Genomic DNA, 16,602 nt, shown 5'->3' with positions numbered 1-16,602 from the left:
ATTTTTTATTATACTACAGTTCTTGTTGTTTTTTAATATTAAGTAGGAAGGTTTTCTTTGGATTGTAGTTTTCACGCTATAATCTCATTATATTGTTTATTGGGGGAAATTTAATAAAAGGATAGAAAATAAATTTCTACATTTAGTAGAAGTTTTAATTTATTGCTTTTTTTCTCTCTCATAGGTCACTGATGAATTATTGGAAAAAATTGCATCAAGAAGTCAAAACATAATTGAAATCAACATTTCTGATTGTCGCAGTATGTCTGATACTGGCGTATGTGTTCTAGCATTTAAGTGTCCTGGACTTCTTAGGTATACAGCCTACAGGTGTAAACAGCTTTCTGACACCTCTATTATTGCGGTTGCCTCTCACTGTCCTTTACTTCAGAAAGTTCATGTGGGCAACCAGGACAAACTAACTGATGAAGGACTCAAACAGGTAAATTCTAGCATCTCTAAAATGATTTAACTCATATTAACTCAAAATGTTTTCTTGTAGCAATACTTTAAAAGATTGTTATGTTAAAAATAATGCCCAGAGACTAAAAAAAAGTAATCTTTTTTTATGTATCTATGAATTTTTGTTTTGGTTAGTGAACTAGTTAGTGCAAAGTTGTTATAATTGATAAATTAACTTGCTTGTGTTTTGTAGAGAGTGTCTGAACTTCTGTGACCAGCCATTTTATTAATTTATTCTTTTGTTACTTAAATTTTGTACCAAATTTTGTTTTAGGTAATGACAGTGTGTAGCTTGGGTCAGCATGAAGTTTTAAAATTTAACCTTTAACTTTCTTTTTATGTTACTAAATAACATGCTTACATGCTTTAAAGTAATTTGTTTTAAGGCTTAAATAAAACTTAGGGAGTAGAAAATGAAGACAATGTGGTAGTTATCTATATTTAGCACAATAATTCGATTAAAATAGTATCATATATTTAATGTTTGATCCACTTCCTTGGAAATGTATTTAATGTTTTTTTCATCAGAGTTGATTATTCATTTGATGAATATTGAATGGATTCTATGTGCCAGGCCCTGAATTTGTCAATATTTTGAATATTTGATAGTGATACTATTGTACTAGGAACTTTTGTATTTTTATATTTAGCCCTTGAAATAAAACTGTGAAAAGTTGATATTAAACTCATTTTGCAAAGGAAGAAATTAGGGCTCAGAGAGATTGATGAGTTTGCCTAATGTTTAGCAGATAGTTGGAGATAAGAGTTGGAGCCTGGATTCTCCAAAGCCACTATTGTCTTTCCATGTTCCCAGGCCCATACATTGTTCTCCTCCAGACCTCAAGTAAAGGAGCCTGCTCCGTGAGGGCACATTTACCACTCTATGTACAGGACCCTTGGCCAACATGTGTTGAAAGAAAGAATTAATAATTCCATATGAAAACTTTTTCAGGTATAATGTTTAAATTTAGAATTGGGATGCAGTCTAAACACTTACCAATAAAACTGAGTGTCAGTAAAGTCCTAGATTTAAATCTGATCTGAGATGAAGTTAGAAATAAAATGAAGATCCCTAAATTTAAAGACTACATATGAATTAACTGACAACTTTGAGACTAATTAAGTAAATCTTCCCTAGAATGTGAGGTATTTTGGAACCCATTAATTTGTGATAGATGTTTGCTTCAGATTTGCATGGTGTCCAAATTATGAAGTAGTTATATATAAGGCAGTCATCTGATGGAAATAGTAAAACAATCTGAATCTTTTTCATTCTGACGTAATTAAAAACAAATTTTTTTCTTCATTGATCTTTAGAGAGAGAGGAAAGGAGAGGGAGAGAGAGAGAGAAACATTGATGAGAGAGAACAGTGATTGGTCGCCTCCTGCATGCCCCCCGACTGGGGATTTGGCCCAGAACCTGGGCATGTGCCCTGACAGGAATCGAATTGGCGACCTCTTGGTGTATAGGTCAATGCTAAGCCACTGAGCCACACTGGCTGGGCCTGAAGTAATATTTTTAAGTGACAGCATTACATTAAGTAATTACATAGGAGCCTCATTGCATTGTAGATTGTAATAATTTCCTATGCTTAAGACTGAGCTATAGCAGGGATGTCCTATTTTAGCCTGTTTCTTCTGATGAAAAGGTGTTGTGGTATAGCAGAAAAATAATGTCTTTTCTAAATATATAAAGTAGAAACAAAAGTCTTATGAAGCAATATGTAGCCTTATGTACAGTACATGTTGATATTTTCTATTCTGTACTACAGGGTGGGCAAAAGTGGGTTTACAGTGCATGTGACATTCCTTAAGTTAATAAAGCTATTATAATAATCATAACTTGCATGTCTTTTTCCATACGAACAATTGTAAACCTACTTTTGCTCACCCCTGTATTGTTTTAAATAAATGCTGGTCTTGAAACACTTAGTAAATTAATTTCATGATCCAGTGATGTTTGATGAGCTCTGCTGAGGAAGTGTATTTGCGTTTTACTGAACTAATAAATTAAAATATAAAGTTTTAAAAGGCCTAGAATGACCTATTAATAATTTACTAATTTTCTTGGGTTATTATTATTATTTTTTACTTATAAACATAGCAAATAATTGATTTGTTGATTCTACAGATCAAGTTTAAAAGGCCTAGAATGACCTATTAATAATTTACTAATTTTCTTGAGTTATTATTGCTATTTTTTACTCATAAACATAGCAAATAATTGATTTGTTGATTCTACAGATCAAGTTTCAGGCTCCACCCTTTTCCTTCTGTTAGTAAAATCTGACAAATGTTTTAGAATTCTATACATGTATTTTATTGATAGTATTTCCATCATAACTATAATTTTGATTGACTTTAGAAAATACTATGTGAATGTTTTTTTGAGTTCAGTTACATAAAGTATTTCTATTAGGAGTTCTAATGTATCTAAAATTTAATATTTTAATAATTGCATTCTACTTAACAATATTTCTCAAGCTTATGGTGAAACACCTAAAAGTCAGGCCGTTTTGGGGGGAACACTGTTTTTTTAAAAAAAATACCACCTTGAAATCTTGATATTTTTATTTTCCTAAAAATAACTGCTAATAGTTGTACCAGTGGAATCTATTTCTATTATGCACATCTCATAAAACTACAATCATGTGTTATGGGGGAAAAGGAGCCAGTTAATTAAAAATAATAGGCTATTTCAATTTTTCTAGCATTTTTATTACCATCTGGCTCTTGTCAGAAAACAAGAGCTAGCAGTAGCCAAAGTATTCAAAGAAATCTAAGAAATTGTATTCTTTAAGTTAATATTTTATGTGACTTTTTGTATGTTATTTTAGCAGTATAACACCTCAATTCAATTCATGGATCTCTGTAGAAATTTCTGGAAATAGTCACTATAGGCATCTTCTCAAATTAAAATGGCACAAAAATAAATGTTGCATTAGTACATTTTAGTTTTGCTACATTATGAGATTTTAAGTCTTTAAAAATAAATATTTAGAATGATATGAGCAAAATGGCAAAGTAGGCTGCTTCAAAACCCAATTTCTTCACAGAAACATGAAGAAACAAACAAAAACTGTTAGAACCAAGTTTGCTAGAACTCTGAAAAACAGTCAGTGCCTTATAGCAACTAAGTGAATGCTGATCCAAGAAAAAGGCAATTAAAAATTGGTGGGAATGCCCGGGTCGATTTGGCTCAGTGGTTGGAGCGTCGGCCCGTGGACCAGAGAGTCCTGGGTTTGGTTCCTGCTAGGGCCATGTACCAAAATAAATAATATATATATATATATATATATATATATATATATATATATATATATATGGGAAAGCTTTGTGGCATTTTTACTTGTCAGTGCTCTACACCTTCCCCAACTTGGCAGCAGGTTTGAAGACAGCAGCTCGCATACCTATTGTGGGAACAAGGTCCCTGATTACAAAGGGAGAAAAATTACTGCATTTGTGTATTCTAACCTACCTGGGATCTTCTTGAAGGACTGATGCAAGGTGCTCAGATCTGTTTCACCTAATTCAGAATTTATTTGGGGAATAAAAGTGGTGGCCATTGACTGAAAACACTGTAAGTCAAATGGAAAAAATCTTTAGATGTTTGGGACAAAAGATTATGGCTGATTCATGTAATAGACCACCTATGTCCTGAGAGGGAAATCCAGGGAAAGAATTCCTTTGGAAAATTAGGGCAATCAGAAATGCCAGTGTATATATGGGGGAATTTAGAAAGCCATATGCATATATGTTTCAGGACAGGACTCATGCTCAGGAAAGACTTGAGAAGACCTTAAGTTGATTTGGAAGTGAAGACCAAAGACGTGTTGTTAATGTTGTTAAAGGAGTACCCTAGTACAGAACCTGTCTGAAGGCCTAGGAGAAGTATTTTTGTTTTTTATGTAATTTTGTGTTGTTTTTAAGCTCTTGGCATTCAAGAAAATATTTTTCAGAACACTGGCAGAACACAAGCTAAACCTTCAATAATTAAAGACAGCAATCCCTGGGGAAGAGGGAGAATCTGATTTCCCAACTTACCATCTTAAAATACACTATAATATTTGGATGTACAGTTTTCAACAACAAAAGAAATCATGAGGCATGCAAAGAAACAGGGGAGTATGACCTACTCAAAGGATAAAGAAATGACAGAATCTATTCTTGTGGAAGCCTAGACACTGGACTTAGTAAACCAAGATTTTAAATCAAGTATTTTAAATATACCCAAGAGCTAATGGAAAACATGGGTAAAAAAACTAAAGGAATTCAGGAAAATGTAAGAACAAAATGAGAATATTGATAAAGAACTCAAAATTATAAAAAAAGAAGAAATGAGTTCTGGAGCTGAAGAGTAGAATAATTAATATAAAAATTTTACTAGAGTGATTCAGCATCATATGTGAGCAGGTACAAGAAAGGATCAGTGAACCTGAACACAGGATTATTAAAATTATTGAGTCTGAGGAAGAGAAAGAAAAAAGGGAGAAGAGTGAATAGAGCTTAAGGAACCTGTGTGATATAATAATGGAGACCACATTTGTGTTATAGGAGTTCCAGAAGCGGGGAGGGAGAAAGAGGCAGAAAGAATATTCAAAGCAATAATGACCCAAACTTTCCAAATTTGATGAAAACATCTAAGAAACTCCATGAACTCCAAGCAGGATAATGTCAAAGAGTCTTACATTGAGATATATAATAGTCTGTCAAAAGCCAAAGACAGAGAATTTTAGAAGCAGGAACAGAGAAGTGAATCACTGCATACAAAGAGGCTGGAATAAGATTAACAGGTGATTTCTCGTCAGAAACCATGAAAGCCAGAAAACAGTGGGCTGACATATTTAAACTGCTGAAAGAAAAGCTGTCAACCAAGAATTCTATATCTGGCAAACTTGTCCTTCAAGAATGAAGAGGACATTAAGATATTCCTAGATAAACAAAAACCAAGGAAATTCATTTTAGTAGACCTGCCTCACAAAAAATGATAAAAAGAGTTTAAGTTGAAATAAAAAATCATTAGACTGTAACAGGAAGCCACATGAAGAAAAAAGAACATAGGTATATGTAGCTAGATTGGTGAATTTAGAAATAGTTTTATTGTACTTTTCATTTGTAACTCATTTTGTCCTATATGATTTAAATGGCAAATGTAAACAATAAATAAATCTATATTAATGATGTGTAAAATTGTAACCTGTGGTAATAGTATAAAGTAAGAGTGATAGACATGTACAGGAACAGAATGTTGGTATACCATTGAAACTAACTTGGTATTCAAATTAGACAGTTATAAGTTTAAGATGTTAATTGTAATCTCCATGATAACCATTAAGAAAATAACTAAAATATATGCAGAAAAGTGATGGGATCAGAGAATCAAATGGTACACTGCATAAATTCTACTAAATACAAATAAAAATAGTGGAGGAACTGAGGGACAACAACAAGCCTATGACATACAGTAAACAAAGCTAAATGGCAGAAATAAATGTTTATCAGTAGTTACTTTAAATATAAATGGATCAAATCTAAAAGGCAAAGATTGGTAGAATGGATTACAATCAACTATGCATATAAAGTTCATAAGAGATTCATTTTAGATATAGACACAATGAGGTTGAAAGTAAAAGGGTGGAAAAAGATATTCCACTTAAATACTAATAAGCAAAGAGAACTGGAGTGGCTTTATTATTAGCAGGAAAAAATTAATTTTAAGTAAAAAAAAAGGTTGCCGGAGGCAAAGGTCTTTATATATTGATTAAAGTTTCATTTCATCAGGATGATATAATAGTTATAAATATAAATGCAACTTACAACAGAGCTTCTAAATATATGAATCAAAAATGGGAAGACTTGAAGGGAGAGTAGTTTGTGTATATTGATAGTAGGAGACTTTAATACCCTACTTTCAATATTGGACAGAACAACCAGACAGAAGATCAATAAGGAAATAAATGTCTTGATGATACTACTAACCAATTATGCCTAATAGACATATATAATACACTACATTGAAAAACAGAAAAATATACATTATTCTAAAGTGCACTTGGAACATTCTTTAGATTAGACCATATTTTGGACCACAAGCCAAGTTTTAAAATTTTAAAAGGTTAAAATCATATAAGTATTTCCTCTGACAACAGTGAAATAAATCTAGCAATCAATAACTGGAGGAAAACTGGAAAATACACAAATATGTGTAAATTAAACAATGCAGTCTTACACAAATAATGGGTCATAGAAGAAGTCACGTGGGAAATGGATGAAAACAAAAGCACAGCGTACCAAAACACAGCATAACAAAAGCAGTGCCCAGAGGAAAAGTTATGGCTATAAAAGCTTCCATTACAACGGAACAAGCATCTGAAATTAGTAAGCAAAGTATTACATCTAAAGGAACACAAAAAAGAGCAAACTAAACCCAAATCTAGCAGAAGTAAGAAAATAATGAGCAGAGCAGAGATAAATGAAATAGAAAACTGAAAAAGAATATAGAAAATAAATGAAACAAGACTAGTTTTTTGAAAATATCTACAAAAATGACAAACCTTTACCTACATTGACTAAGAAAAAAAGAAGATTCAATTGACTAAACCAGAAATTTAAGTTGTGGATATTACTACCAACTTCATAGAAATAAAGAGGATAAACCAGGAAGATTGTGCCCTGGCCAGTTTAGCTCAGCGGTTGAGCGTCAGCCTGCGGACCAGAGAGTCCTGGGTTTGGTTCCCGCTAGGGGCACATACCACCATAGATAGAGAGATAGAGATAGAGATAGAGATGGAGATAGAGATAGAGATAGAGATAGAGAGAGAGAGAGAGAGAGAGAGAGAGAGAGAGAGAGAGAGAGAAAGAAAGACCAGTTTAGCTCAGCGGTTGAGCGTCAGCCTGCGGACCAGAGAGTCCTGGGTTTGGTTCCCGCTAGGGGCACATACCACCATAGATAGATAGATAGAGATAGAGATAGAGATAGAGAGAGAGAGAGAGAGAGAGAGAGAGAGAGAGAGAGAAAGAAAGAAAGAAAGAGAAAGAAAGAAACAGGAAGATTGTGAACAACTATACATCAACAAACCGGATAGTGTAGAAGGAGGCAAATTCTAAGAAATACACAAACTGCAAAAATTGACTCAAGAAGAAGTAAAAGGTATGAATAGACTTAAAACAAGTAAGGAGATGAATCAGTAATAAAAATTCTCCTAGCACAGAAAATTCAGGGACCACATAGCTCTCCTGGTGAATTTTGCTAAACATGTAAAAAAGAATTAGTACTAGCCCTCTTCAAACTTTTCTAAAATATTTAAGAGTAGTTAGCACTTCCTAACATATATGATGCCAGAATTGCCCTGATTTTGAAGCCAAAGACACTACATTTAAAGATAGTTATAGACCAATATTATTAATGAGTACAGATGCAAAAATCTTCAATAAAATACTACCAAATAGAAGTTAGCAGCATATTAAAAGGATTATATAGCATGACAGAGTATGCTTTTTATTCTATGAATGCAAGAGTGGCTCAACATGAAAAAATTAATCACTGCAATACATCATATTATTAGAATGACGGAAAAAGCTCACATAATTATTTAACTGGTACAAAAAAAGTATTTGGCGAAATTCCACACCTTTTTATGATAAAAGCACCCAATAAACTAGGGATAGAAGTGTTCTTTCGCCACACAATGACCACATGTGGCAGAAGCACAGCTAATGTACTTAGTGGTGAACAACAAAAATTTCCCATAACTTCAGGAACACAGCAAAGATGGCACTTTTGCCACTTGTATTCAACAGTGTACTAGAAGTCCTAGTTATTAGGTAAGAAATAGAATTAAAATGCTTCCGAATTGGAAAGAAACAAGTAAAAGTCTCTCTCTTTGCAGATGATGTGGTTTTAAATGATAGTAAAACCTAAAGAGGTCACCAAAAAACCTTATAGCTAATAAATGAATTTAGCACAATACCTGAATACAAAAATCATTGTGAAAAAAAATTGGTTGTATTTTTACACACTAGCAATGAAAAATCCAAAAGGAAATACTTCCATTTAAAGTAGCATCCAAAAAAAAAAGAGGTAAATTTAACTGAACTGACTTAATACTTACACACTAAAAACTATAAAATGTATTTGAAAGAAATTAAAGAAGACCTAATAAATGGAAAGACGACCTAATAATGGAAAGACATCCTGAATTCATGAATCAGAAGACTTAATATTGTTAAGATAATGCTACCCAAAGTGATCTACAGATTCAATGCAACCCCCATTAACATTCCAGTGGTGTTTTTTGCAGAAGTGGGAAACTCCATCCTGCAATTCATAAGGAATTTTAAGGGAACCAGAGTTGCAACAAGAATCTTGAACAGAAAGAGCAAAGTTTGGAGGATTTATACTTCTCAAAAAATTTGCTACAAATTTCCAGAAATCAAAGGAGTGTGATATTAATCTAAGAATAGACATAGAGACCAATGGATTAAAATTGAGAGTCCAGAAGCAATCTCTTATATCTATGGTCAATTGATTTTTTTTTTTTTTTTTACCACAATGCCAAGAACATTCAATGAGGGTGGTGTGGGGCTGGTGGGAGGACACTTCACGTGGGAAAACTGGATGTCCACATGCAAAAGAATGAAATTGGACCCATAACCTTATACAATCTACAAAAAATTAACTCAAAATGGATCAAATACCTAAATTTAAGACTTAAAACTTTATGAAGACAATATAGGTCTAAATATTCATGACCTTGGATTTGGTAATGGTTTCTTAACTAGAATACCGAAAGCACAGACACAAAAGTAAAAAAAAACAAAAACAAAAGCAAAACCTGATAAATTGGACTTGATTAAAATGAAAAACTTCTGTGCTTCAAATGACATTCTTAATAAACAGACAACCCACAAAATGGGATAAAATGTTTGAAAATAATATGTATGATAAGGATTTAATATCCAGAATATATAAAGAATTCCTACAACTCAACAAATACAAAAACAAATCCAAAAACCTTAATAGAGAAATAGACAAAATGCTTGAATAGGCATTTATCCAAAGACGATATACAGATGGTTAACAAGCATATGATAAGATGTCAACATTATTAGTCATCAGAGAATTACAAATTGAAGACTATAGTGAGATACCATTTCACACCTATTTTGATGTATATTAAAATAAAAACAACCCAGAAAATAAAGTAGTGCTTTGGATGTGAAAAAATTGGAACCTTTGTGCATTGCTGGTGGGAATCTAAAATGATGCACCTGACTGGAAAAAATAATTTGGTGGTTCCTCAAAAGAGTAACAATAGAACTATTATCTGAACCAACAATTCTTCCATATATATGTGGAAGTGTTCATTAAGAGATGAATGTTATGTGTACAATGGAATATTATTAAGCCATATAATTGTATGAAATGCTAATACATGATGCCACACGAATGAACCTTGAAAAGATATGCAAAAGCCAGACAAAAAGAACAAATATTGTATGATTCTACTTAGATAAAATACATAGCATAGGCACATTCATAGAGATGGAACATAGAGGTTTTCAGGAACTGAAAGAAGTAGAGAATAATTAGTAGAGTTTCTGTTTGGGGTGTTGGAAGAGTTTTGGAAATGGATAGTGAATGGTGATGTTTGTACAACAAAAGAAATGTAATTAATGTCACTGAATTATATACCTAAATATGGTTAAAATGGCAAATTTTATGTATATATTTTACCATAATATAGGAAAAGGACACCTTATTGTTTTTAGATTCTGAATTTCTGTAAGATAAAGTCTTACCTAATCTGTCTTTACATGTTCCAGTGATATTCAGTTAACTAGGTAAAGAGAAGTTATGTAATTTTTATTGAGCATCTTACTACATGTCATGTACTGTTTATATATTTTAACTATATATTCCTATGTTCAATTTTTCTGTTGAGTCACAGGCACTCTGTGATTTTAGGCATTATTCCCTTTTTATTTTTATTTATTTTTTATTCTCCCCTGAGGACATTTTTCCGTTTTTTGTTCAGATAGAGTGGGAGGGAGAGAGAGAGAGAGAAACATCGATGTGAAGGGACACATCGAGTGGCTGCCACCCGCACGACCCAACCAGGGCCGGGGACAAACTGCAACCGAGGTACGTGCCCTTAGCGGGAACCGAACCCAGGTCTCTCTGGACCACAGGCCGACGCTCTAACCACTGAGCCAAACCAGCCAGGGCCATTATTCCCTTTTTATAGATGAAAAAGCAATAACAGAAATTATAAGGAATTTATGCAACATAAAGTAGTAAGTGATCGGGCTCACCCTCCTATCCAAGAGTGTCTAGAGTTCATACTCAGTCCACTTAGCTCACTCATTCCCTCCCCTTTTCACATGGCATGACATTTGTTTTATCCCTGTAATGATAATTGAAGTTTATAATGAGACTGAGAAACTAAAGAAGCCTTCTTTATCAAAATGTGTAATATTTATGTAGTTTATGAATGTTTTAAGTATTTCCTTTCTAAATTAACATTGCAGTTGACAAATGGGAATAAATATGTTTTGGGTGCTTTTCACATGACAGTCATTGTATTGTGTGCTTTCATATATGTTATCCAGTTTACTCTTCACCACAACACTGATTTGGTATTTCAAGATGAAAAATGGAATCTCTTGAAAGTTAAGTAACTTGCCTAAGTTTGTGTACCCGGGAAGGTATGGAGCCAATATTCTGTTTCAATTCTGCTTAATCTCCAAATCCTAGTTATCATACCTAGGATTTTAAGGTAGGGATGTCCAATGACTAGAGAAAATAGTCTTCATCTCTAATTGTATAGAGCTTTCATTTAATGTCAAAAAGGCATTATTTTCCTTCTGAAAATGTATCATATAGCACTTCTAAAATATTCCGTTCACACTCTGGCTGGTTTTGCTCAGCAGTTAGAGCATCGGCCTGCGGTCCAAAGAGACCCGGGTTCAGTTCCAACTAAGGGCACGTACCTCGGTTGCAGTTTTTCCCTGGCCCTGGTTGGGTTGTGCAGGGGGCAGCCACTCGATGTGTCCCTTTCACGCCAATGTTTCTCTCTCTCTCTCATCCCCTCTCTCCCTCCCACTCTATCTGAACAAAAAACGAAAAAATGTCCTCAGGTGAGGATAAAAAAAAAAAAAATTCCCTTCACATGAATCCTAATAAATGGTATTCTAATAGCCTCCTTCTTTTTTTTTTTTTATTAATTAATTTATTTCTGTTACAGATATTTGTCTTTTTCCCCCCACTGATTCCCCCCTTCTCCTCCCTTCCTGCCCTGTCCCCAGCTTCGTTGTCCATGTCCATTGTTCATGCATACATGCATATAAGTTCTGTGGTTTATCTTTCCCCCACCACCCCTTCTACTGGGGATTGTCAGTCTGTACCCAACTTCCACGTCTCTGGGACTACCCCGTTACTCAGACTGTTATGTTCATTATATTCCACAAATAAGTGAGATCATATGATATTTGTCTTTCTCTGTTTGGCTTTTTTCGCTTAGGATAATACTTTCCAGTTCCCTCTATGTCGTCTCAAAGGATAAGAGATCTTTCTTTCTTACAGCTGCATAGTACTCCATTGTGTATATGTACCACTGCTTTTTTTATCCATTAGTCTACTGATGGACATTTAGGCTGTTTCCAGATCTTAGCTATTGTAAATAGTGCTGCTACGAACATATATTCTTTCTGATTGGTGTTTTAGGCTTCTTAGGGTATAGTCTTAGAAGTGGGATCACTGGGTCAAATGGCAATTCAATCTTTAATTTTTTGAGGTAACACCATATTGTTTTCCATAGTGGCTGCACCAGTCTGCATTCCCACCAGCGGTGTACTAGAGTCCCCTTTTCTCCACACCTTCCCCAGCATTTGTTGTTTGATGATTTGTTGATTGCAGCCATTTTGCATGAGGCGTGAGGTGATACCTCATTGTTGTTTTAATTTTCATCTCTCTGATAATTAGTAACATTGAGCATTTCTTCATATGTCTCTTAGCCATTTGTATGTCCTGTTTGGAGAGGTGTCTATTTAGCTCCTCTGCCCATTCTTTAATTGGGTTTTTTGTTTTTCTTTTGCTGAGTTGTATGAGCACTCTATATATATTAGAAATTAACCCCTTATCTGATACGTCATTGGCAATTATGCTCTCCCATACAGTGGGTAGCCTTTCCATTTTGATGATTGTATCTTTCACTGTGCATAAGCTTTTGAGTTTGATGTAGTCTCATGTGTTCGTTTTTCCTTTGTTTCTGTTGCCTTAGGTGATGTATCAGTGAAAATTCTGCTGCATATGATGTTTGAAATTTTGTTACCTTTATATTCTTCTAAAATTTTTATGGTTTCATGAGTCACATTTAAGTCTTTTATCCACCTTGACTTTATTCTTGTGTATGGTGTAAGTTGACGGTCTAGTTTCATTTTTTTGCATGTAGCTGTCCAATTTTCCTAACACCATTTATTAAAGAGGCTGTCTTCACTCCACTGTATGCTCTTGCCCCCTTTGTCAACTATTAATTGAGCATATTGTCTTGGGTCCATTTCTGGGTTCTCTGTTCTGTTCCATTGATCTATCTGCCTGTTCTTGTGCCAGTACCAGGCCATTTTGATTACAGTGGCTTTGTAGTATAACCTGAAATCTGGTAATGTGATCCCTCCTACTTCGTTCTTCTTTTTCAAGATTGCTGTGGCTATTCGAGGACTTTTTTGGTTCCATATGAACTTTTGAAGTATTTGTTCTCGTTCTGTGAAGTATGTCGTTGGTATTTTGATGGGGATTGCATTGAATCTATAGATTGCTTAGGGTAATATGGACATTTTAATGATAATTTTTCCAATCCATGAACAAGGTATGTGCTTCCACTTTTTTATATATTTCTTATTTCTTTTTTCAATGACATGTAGTTTTCTGAGAATAGGTCCTTTATTTCTTTGGTTAAGTTTATTCCTAAGAATCTTAATTTTTTTGCTGCAATGGTAAATGGGATTGTTTTTTTTTAGTTTCTCTTTCTGTGAATTCATCATTGGTGTATAAGAATGCCATCGATTTCTCGATGTTGATTTTGTATCCTGTTACTTTGCCAAATTCACTTATTAAGTCTAGTAAATTTTTTTTTTTTATCCTCACCCGAGGATATTTTTCCATTTTTTGTACAGATAGAGTGGGAGGGAGAGAGAGGAAAGGAGAGAGAGAGAGAGAAACATCGACGTGAAAGGGACACATCGAGTGGCTGCCACCCGCACAACCAACCAGGGCCGGGGACAAACTGCAACCGAAGTACGTGCCCTTAGCGGGAACCGAACCCGGGTCTCTCCGGACCGCAGGCCGACGCTCTAACCACTGAGCCAAACTGGCCAGGGCAAGTCTAGTAAATTTTTGATGGAGTCTTTAGGGTTTTCTCTGTATAGTATCATGTTATCTGTGAATAACGACAGTTTCACTTCCTTCCAATTTGGATCCCTTTTATTTTTTATTCCTGTATGATTGCTGTTAGCCTCTTTATTTACCCATTAATAATAGTGAATAATGAAATAAAATGTCTACTGAGTACTTCTATATGCCTTGCAGGGTGCTAATAATTATCTCTCTTTACATTATTGTTTTTAATCTTCTCAAAAATCCTGTGAGGTATTGTTACAATTCATCATAAGCCTTCTTACCTGATCGGCCTGAGTATGGAAGTTGGTTAGTTAACTGAAAATCAGTTAAATTTTAGAATCACAAAAATAAATATGTATTGTAAATATTTTAATTAAAATAAACTATATAAATGTAGCTTCATTAGTGAACCTTTTGATATAGCATCAAGGCCTTTTTCTTTAATATGAGATGGCTAATTGAGTTTTGTTTTTTTTAATTCTCACTCCAGGACAGTTTTTTCATATTTTGTTCAGTTAGAGTGAGAGGGAGAGAGAGGAAGGGAAAGAGAGAAACATCGATGTGAAAGGAACACATCTAGTGGTTGCTACCCGCACAACCCTACCAGAACCGGGACAAACTGCAACTGAGGTATGTGCCCTTAGTGGCAACCAAACCCGGGTCTCTCTGAACTGTAGGCCGATGCTCTAACCGCTGAGCCAAACTGGTCAGGGTTGGTTAGTCAAGTTTTGACTTTACTTATTGTGCTGAAACTATAACCATGAGGTGACATTCATGATTTTCAGTTGTTGTTTTTTTATTAAAGGGGAGCAGAAAGTTAAAACTATTTATGAAGCATTAAGAGTGCACCAACTTCTTGTAGAATATAATTTTCCCAATATTCTATTCTTTTATAGTTGTCTTACACAAAACTAGTTCCATAGCATTTTTTTTTTTTATGGTTGCATTCATTGAATACAAAACATTAAACCTAGCTTTTTATAGCAAGAGTTTTATTTTTCCTTCTCATGCAAATCAATTTGGTTACTATTTAATGTAATTATGTTATAATTATAATTAGAAAAAGACAGGTGTGGGAACAAACATCACTGTCATTTGGCAGTTTTTCCCCTCAAATTTTATTGACATTTGCTATTTCAATTTATTGATTTTTCTGTGTGGTAAAATATAAAATTTATAATTTTAACCATTTTAAATGTGTAATTCATTGGCATTAAGTACATTTATAATCTTGTGTAGCCATCACCACTATCTATTTCCAGAACTTTTTCATCATTTCAAATAGTAACTCCATATTTATTAAGCAATTACTTCCTATTCCCCTGGACTTCTCCCACTACCTAGTAAACTCTATTCTAATTTCTGTCTCTGTGAATTCTGGGCCTGTTCTGGGTACATCATGTAAGTGGAGTCATACAATATTAATTCTTTTTTGTCTGCCTTATTTATCATAATTTTTTCAGGTTTATCTATGTTATAGTATATATCAGAGTTGCATTCCTTTTTACGGCTGAATAATATTTCATTGTCTGCATAAACCACGTTTTCCTATTCATTTGTTGATGGACACTTGATAGCTTCCTATGTTTTTAAAGTTAAGTTGCAGAGCTTTTAATCACAATATTTTTGTAGTTGAAACATTAGTAATAATTAAAGATTTTAGTGTGTTGGTGCTAAAATAGCATTTTTGTTGGTTTGCTACAAAATTAAATAGCTTTTCAATGTGTGATAGATTCATCAAATGATTGATCTATAAATTTTCTGAATTTTCATTTACTCTGATTTTTGTATCATGCCACTGGCACATATTTTGGGAACTTATTGTATTGAACAGAATAGTTGTTAAACAAGGCAAAGTTAAACAATACAAGTCTAAGAAAAAGATTAAAATTTGAGACCTTAAAGTGGGTTAGGTTAGTGGCAGTTTGAAAAATTTGCTTTGCTTTCTTCCATATTGCATATTCTCTGCTACTCTTCTACAAATGAAAAAATGAATGAATCAAATTATAACATTTCATTTTTATAGTTTTACAATCATGAACAGTTAACATAGTTGGGTGAAGTTACTAGAAAATGTGGATTGGGTTTTATTCACTGTTCTCTTTTGCATGTTTGTAATAGTTACAATGGTGACTGGAAATGAAAAGTAGAAGGAACAACGTTTCTATTGAAGGTGGCACACCTGATATTTTAAAAATATTTTCTTAATATTGGTTTTGAGCCACTTTTATGTGACATTGGAAGACTAGTTCTTGTTTTTATCCAATTGGATCCCATGTTGTGGTTTCAGTTGTCTAGCTTATTTGTTGATTGAAATATTCTCTTCCTATAGTGTTTTTTTTTATTATAAAAATAACCCAGTAACAACAAATGGCTTTTTAAAACAGATTCTTTTAAAAAAAATATCTCAAGGGTAGTGTGCAAAATTTTAATTAAAATCTAAGATGCTGGGAAAATCACCTCCCAACATTTTATAGAAAATTTTGAAAAATACCTGTGGATGTTTTTGGGTAAATTTGCAAATAATCTTGAATAATTATTGTAAAGAAGAAAAGGATGAATCAAGAACAACCCATTTCCTATTGCATTTATTTATTCTAGGTCATTTTCAGTTTAATTATTGCCAAAATGAAACATGGCTTAGTGGGTAGATAGGCTGGCTTCTTTTAAATGCTTTGTTTAAAAAAAAAATAACTTTATTTATTTTTAAATCCTCAGTGGAGGATATTTTTTCATTTATATCC

General features: G+C 33.6%; 1 protein-coding gene across 1 annotated transcript in view; it reads left to right on the top strand.

Annotated features, from left to right (window-relative positions):
- FBXL17 (F-box and leucine rich repeat protein 17) overlaps positions 1 to 16,602 on the top strand; it is a 487,473-nt gene that overhangs the window by 16,002 nt on the left and 454,869 nt on the right. Inside the window, exon 3 of the mRNA XM_036280976.1 lies at positions 185 to 442. Coding sequence (XP_036136869.1) covers positions 185 to 442 — 258 coding nt within the window. The remainder of the gene's footprint in view (positions 1 to 184; positions 443 to 16,602) is intronic.

This window comes from Molossus molossus, unplaced genomic scaffold (genome assembly GCF_014108415.1).
Source record: "Molossus molossus isolate mMolMol1 unplaced genomic scaffold, mMolMol1.p scaffold_m16_p_3, whole genome shotgun sequence".
Lineage (NCBI taxonomy): Eukaryota > Metazoa > Chordata > Mammalia > Chiroptera > Molossidae > Molossus > Molossus molossus.
This window is presented reverse-complemented; position numbering and strand designations above follow the sequence as displayed.